Source organism: Pavona decussata, unplaced genomic scaffold (assembly GCF_977016875.1).
Source record: "Pavona decussata unplaced genomic scaffold, jaPavDecu1.1 SCAFFOLD_219, whole genome shotgun sequence".
Taxonomy (NCBI): domain Eukaryota; kingdom Metazoa; phylum Cnidaria; class Anthozoa; order Scleractinia; family Agariciidae; genus Pavona; species Pavona decussata.
Genome location: NW_028145624.1, coordinates 2,747,475 through 2,753,452, shown reverse-complemented (window position 1 = coordinate 2,753,452; position 5,978 = coordinate 2,747,475). Strand labels below are relative to the sequence as shown.

Here is a 5,978-nt window from a genome sequence, read left to right as displayed (position 1 = left end):
CCCGGAAAAACAAAACGTGGTCAGCGATTGCATCCTGTAAGTCACGCGAGCCATCGAAAGATCATGACGCCAGAGAGATAAACAGAACACTCGGTACATATCATCCGTTAAGACATGAATTCAGCGTTTTTAGTCATCTCCTTGCTTTTGAATGCATCTGTTTTGTCAGGTGAGTTCGGTTGTTGTATTTCTAAAATCTTAACGAGGCTCTATAAACAAAACTGACTTGGCGGTCGCTGCATTTGCGGTTGCTGTACAATTAATATGCCGCGTGGATCTGAATTGATTCTTTGAAACGGTGATTACTATTTCCTACCAATAACTTATTAGCCTTAAAATATCCCTATGAATTTTTATATCTTCACTGCTTTTAATTTACGAACAGCTCATTGCTAGAGTTTTGATTTGTGAATTATTTTCTTTTCGATCGAGGATAGGTTCGACATCTGTAAACACGGCGCCAGTTCTCGCCAAAAGAATTCTTTGTTATCTATCTGCTCAATTAGCACAGAGACCTTAGCTTAACCTTTAAAACATACATTTGATTTAATGGACATAATCTGCTGGTTGTTAAAAGCTTTTTGACGAGTAATATTGTAGACTCATTTGCAGAGTGACTGCCGGAGAGATTGCGTCTGTGATAAACTGTCAAACATTACAGCTGGTCTTCCCTTTATTCTCTCTATATTTCATTCATCTTTTTCCATTTCAATCTCTTTTTATAACAGTGAAAATAAAGTAAACTTTAAAAATTGTCCACGCACAAAGTTCACAGTTTCTAAATGGGTCTTGGTGATGTTTGTTTTCATCTCGCCGCAAAGAAATGTTGAATTCCGCGCCAAGAAATATTTTATGGAATTAGGCCTTTATAAGCCGCCAAGCTTCCGGTAAATCTTTGGCCTCTCGATCAGACGTTTGCCGCAAAAAAGAACAACAGGAGTATCATTTTCTTAGGCATGATGTCCACACTACAGCAGATCGATTTTGTGCCGGCACAGAAATCTATCCGGTATAAATCGGCCGTTTACGGGCACTCAGTATAACTATTTGTTGAAATCAGACTTCAATATATGTTACCTAAAACTATACACATTTTAAAATTTAGCTTTCCAAATGGATAAATATTGATTTGTGCACGTAAAGTGGTTTCCGGGCAGCAGATCCCAGCTTAAGAGATTTTGGCGTGTATAGGAGCTGTATGGCGTTCCGATCTGATTACCAGTACAAATTACCCTTGGGGCGGCACGAAAACCTCTCCGAGACAAATTGTCTTATTTTCAAGAACGGAGCGTCAATCGCAACAGCGCTCCACGAAAAACTCGTGACCAAATCAACTTTTTCTCGTGTACACGAAAAAATCGTTTACGGCTTGCGCTGGGGCAAAAGCTCTCCGTTATATAGTGTGAACAGAGCCTTCAAGGAGCTGTACGTTTTAATACGGACCAGAATATCGTACCGTGTCAGTATCATTTTTGTGGCGGCAATAAATTCCGTGGAAACCAAAGTACAGAATATGACGGAAAACCATGTGTGGTGCCTTTAAGATAGTTTAAATCCACCCCTCCGTACAAACTCGTTACTCCAAAAAGAAAAAAATGCTGGCCAGCAATATCTTGCAATGTTGAAGCCTTGACCATTCACAGCACATGTAACGAGTCTCGATACCAGCCCATCGCTAAGGGAGTACACAAGTGACAAACCAAAAGAGGAAATCTGTTTCTTTTTCTTGCATTGCTCTTGCGTCAGCCGGTGTGCTTGCTTGGCCCTTTCAAATCGGGATCAGTCCTAAGGTTGAATTAACAGTGTATGTTGTTGCTGTGTTCAACAGCTAAACGTCATAAACGACATACTCAAACTAATAATTGGTGCTTTATCCTTCGTTGATCTTTGATGATCCCTGGAGCTCTCATTCTAAGTCAAATGATAAAATTTGATTCTTAAGGACTGATATTAACTTCACCTCCATTTCGAGATCAGTTTCTCATTGAGGCATTTCATGTTCTGTTTTCAATTAGCTGCAATAAAATGTTACCACTGCATTGAAAACAACTGGAATGATTGCCAACAAAGACAAACCAAGGTGACGTGTAACGACCCTTTTCCACTGGGGAACAGTCACTGCTACTCCGTTAGCGGCAAATATGATAACGGGACTGCCATCCGGGTCGTGGTGGCGAGGGGGTGCCTGGACTGCAAAGGTGAGTGGGGTATTTAACAATCTCTTACCCTGACATTCTCGTCCCCAGAGCTAGCCCCCTGGTCCTCGTGTCCAACCTTCAGCGGATAAGAGGACCAGGAAGCTCTGTGGACGAGAATGTTACCCCGAGTCCTAAGTGCAATGTATGGAAAGGTACAGCCATTCAGTAGATAAACTGGTTTTTCAGCAAAGTAAAGAAGCTTACAACAGAGTTTAGACTTGTCGGAGTCAGTGCTCTTGAGCTCAAATGCCGAGCGTGCGACGCCAAGCTGACAGGTTTAGCTTTCTGAACAAGATTGATTAAGCAGCCGATGTGGTGAAGAAGCTGTCGAATCGATTCCCAGGCGCTTTGGACAACGGTTGGTTGCATAGAGAGACTATAGTTAAAGGCATAGCCATTAGCAGGGTAGCCAAGCAAACGAGAAAACGAAACGAGAGGCCGTTTTGAAAACGATAAAAACCGCGTACTCCACCGTATATTTGGCGTTTGTTGGGTCGAGGGAACGTTTGAGTGCGGACAACAAAAACGATACGAAAGGGATAGTCTGGAAGGAAAAAGGTTGTGATATGTTTTCGTGTTTCACATTTATCCGAGAGCCTCTTACTGATCGCATGAGCCTCACTAGCTCACTACCTCACTAGCTTACAACGACCGGGAAGTGACAGCAAAGGAAATAAGTTAAACGAGCAAAGGCAATCACTCTAGACGGGCGGTATATATTTCGGTACATTTCTGTACCGTTCTCCGCAAAAACAACGACGTAAAATGACCAAATTCAAGGTATCGTGGCGAATGTGAATGCACGACGATTAATACTCTTTCTCTTCAAGTCTTCTTCTTAATTCTAATGCTGTTCCTTCGAATTCAGCTCCTAGATTGTTCAGCAACATTGTGCAAATTACTTGGAATAATCCCGCAGCAATGTTATTTTTTATTACTTGACGTACGCGTCTTGGGTGGCGTTGCTCAATTGCAAGCGAAGCGACCTGGCGACGAAATTGGATCGAGGAGCGCGGTAAAAGGACTACTGCAGAAATCTTGGGAAGAAGGAACCAAGCGAATACGTTCAAAAATACCCTAGGTAGTAGGGTTCTTATCTCGCGTTCGTCGGTTAGGATAGCCTGCGAACGCAGATGTATTTCCGGCTGTAGAAGCGACAGCCGGAAATGCGTCTGCGTTCGCACGCTACGCGGGTAGAATCCATCGGCCGCTTATCATAATAGACAAAAATAAAATTGGAGACTTTGACCAAAAGCCGGAAACCGCACAAAAAAATCCTCTACCATCCAGGGAAGCTCCAGCCTAAGCTTTGCTTTGAAAAAACTGAATGAGTGACCACTTTGTATCTTGTTGTCTACGCAGTGAATAGCAGTTGAACTCTGCGAACAGAGACTGCGCTCGCATGACTTCTTTAAGAGTTTCAGTAGCGGTATACTTTGGTGTCCACTTTTAGGATTTCCGTTGTGTCACTGATAGGGCATCATTTGTTGCCGCGGCCCACTTTGATGACCATTTCCGTTCCGCTTTGAGAATCTTTAGCGGCCACTTGTATCTGTCATGACTTTTGGGATCATTTGCTTTTCATTTTTGGGATTTGTTGCAGTCCAGATTGGTGCAGATGACATTAATTCAAGGAGGGACTATTCAATTGCGGATTTGTACAGCCAAAGTGTTGCCATCCCTTCCAAGCTGTCAAGTGGTGTCCATACTATTGCCTTCGATTCTGAAAACATTTCCGACTAGCCCGAGACTGGGACGCTAGCGCTTTCCGTTTTACCAAATCACAGCCAACCATTATGACTTCAGTTTTATTTGTAATAAAATGTTTTTTTTCTTTGTTGCAGATAAGGAAAAAGCATGTGAGATGTTCAAATTAGTGTTAGCAACAGTCACCCACAAGCCTCTAACGTGCGACATGGCATGTTGCACCGATGATCTATGCAACACAATGATTCCACCGACGACACATCACCATTTAAGTCTCACAACGCCGGGGGACCAAGAGAAGTTAGCCTTTCGGGTGAATTCCAGTGCTTATCATATCTCCATACAACTGGTCCATTTTGTAGTCGCTACATCTCTTAGTCTTGCACTGGGGATATAGAGTTTAACAGCTTTCTGATAATGGATAAATATGAACGCTATTGACGTATCTGCCGATGAAGGGTGAACGTTGAATATGTTTCGTTTTTGTCTGGGTTTCTCCATAAGAGAGGCAGGGAGGAAGTGCGGGGAGGAGGGGGGGGGGGGGGGGGATCCATTTGAATGTTCAAACTGATCGTATTTTTAGAGTTAAATTTCGTGTTTTAGTACCGCTGGGTAATTGGCTCAATACCCTTAAACGCACTAGAATAATAATAATAATAATAAAAAAAAAACACCAAAGGGTATTGTGGCAAACAAAATAACAAATATGACCAGAACTGATTGTGTATATTAATATAGAAAATCTGAGAGGCAGAAATGAATTTCAGCCACGCCCACTTGGGATAGCGAAGTTCTCCGCGCTATACCTGAGAAACAGAAATCGCCTGATAAGTTGAAACGTGTAAATTGGCCTATGGGAATGAACGCATTAATCAGGGCCCAGTTGTTCAAAGCCCGATTAAGCTAATCCTGGATTAACAACAACTTTGGTTCGAGTTTAATTACACAACAACAGAGATTTTTCAAAAAGACTTTTGTCCCTTAGTTTTGACTTTGACTTTTCTTTACCACTAGCTTAACATTAGAGTTTAAAAACAATTTTAACGAGTGAGATGAAAACCTCGTTTAAATTTTAATCATGGATTAACGTTAATCGGCTTTCGAAAACTGGGCCCAGGCCGATAGATCGATGCGGGTAAATTATCCCAAATGAAACGAGAGTGAATGCAAGACTGGTATTCTCTGCGACAAAGAGAGTCGTCACTGGTAGTATTTTATTCCTGTAATGAGAAGGCTAATTTTGCTAGCCGAAATATTTACCGTTTTATATTCCATTTGCTGTAGTCAGGCCTGCATTGTATTCTGTTTCGTTTTATTTTTATCTGGGTTCCCAAACTCGTTCTCAGGGTTCTCTCTCTAAAGAACCTGGGAACGAGGTTGATGGTTCCCTGACGCGACTGTCACTGGATAAATATTGATCAAAAGCTTCAGTAAGGATAATAATTTCAGTTTGTACGAATGAATATTTTATTTCTGAGGCATAAGAATAAATCTATTATATTTTCTACATTTTGCAACAGTTTGAGATTACAACATAACACCCACCACATCAAAATACTGCTTATGTGGTAGCTTTCATTTGACTGGTAGATCACACTAGAAGAGTTCCTTATTACAGGAAATAACGTTTGCCTTAATTTAGGCGACTTGAATTAGAGCGGTTTCCAACCGAGTGTCATAAAACCAAAACCAAAGTAATTACTCTGGCCAATCGCAACAGATGTAAACAACACACCGAGCTAATCAGAATTAGAAGCAAATATATGTAACTGACGCCAAGCGTGGGAAAACGCGTGCGGCCAAAACACGGTTGGTTTTGGTTTTGCTTCTCATTGGTTGAGAAAGTGGCACGAGTTTTGTTAACCAATCACAGAGCTTAGTAATGCAAAACCAAAGCAAACGTGAGTTACTTTCGACAGTCAATTGAAAACCGCTCTAACGTGAATAGGCTATTTTCACAATACGTACGGGATCGGAAAACAGAAGGGTATAGGGTAGAATCCCTATTGGGGTGAATCCAACTCTCGGTACAAACAAAATTGTCAAGATATTTAGAATTGTTCAGTGAACCAG

The 5,978-nt window shown here is 41.6% G+C and overlaps 1 protein-coding gene across 1 annotated transcript; it reads left to right on the top strand.

The window, feature by feature from the left end:
* LOC146459513 (putative skeletal organic matrix protein 2) lies at positions 1–5,410 on the top strand. Its single transcript, XM_085089447.1, has 3 exons — positions 1–169; positions 2,016–2,198; positions 4,043–5,410. Exons 1-3 carry the CDS (start codon positions 115–117, stop codon positions 4,300–4,302), a joined length of 498 nt encoding a protein of 165 aa, XP_084945573.1. The 5' UTR covers positions 1–114; the 3' UTR covers positions 4,303–5,410.
* Positions 5,411–5,978: the final 568 nt, after the last annotated feature.

Excerpts from the sequence above, each read along its gene's own strand:
- LOC146459513 (XM_085089447.1), top strand. The coding sequence starts at position 115 with ATGAATTCAGCGTTTTTAGTCATCTCCTTGCTTTTGAATGCATCTGTT. Across the intron at positions 170-2,015 it reads GAATGCATCTGTTTTGTCAG|CTGCAATAAAATGTTACCAC; the intron begins GTGAGTTCGGTT and ends GTTTTCAATTAG. Across the intron at positions 2,199-4,042 it reads GGGGTGCCTGGACTGCAAAG|ATAAGGAAAAAGCATGTGAG; the intron begins GTGAGTGGGGTA and ends TCTTTGTTGCAG.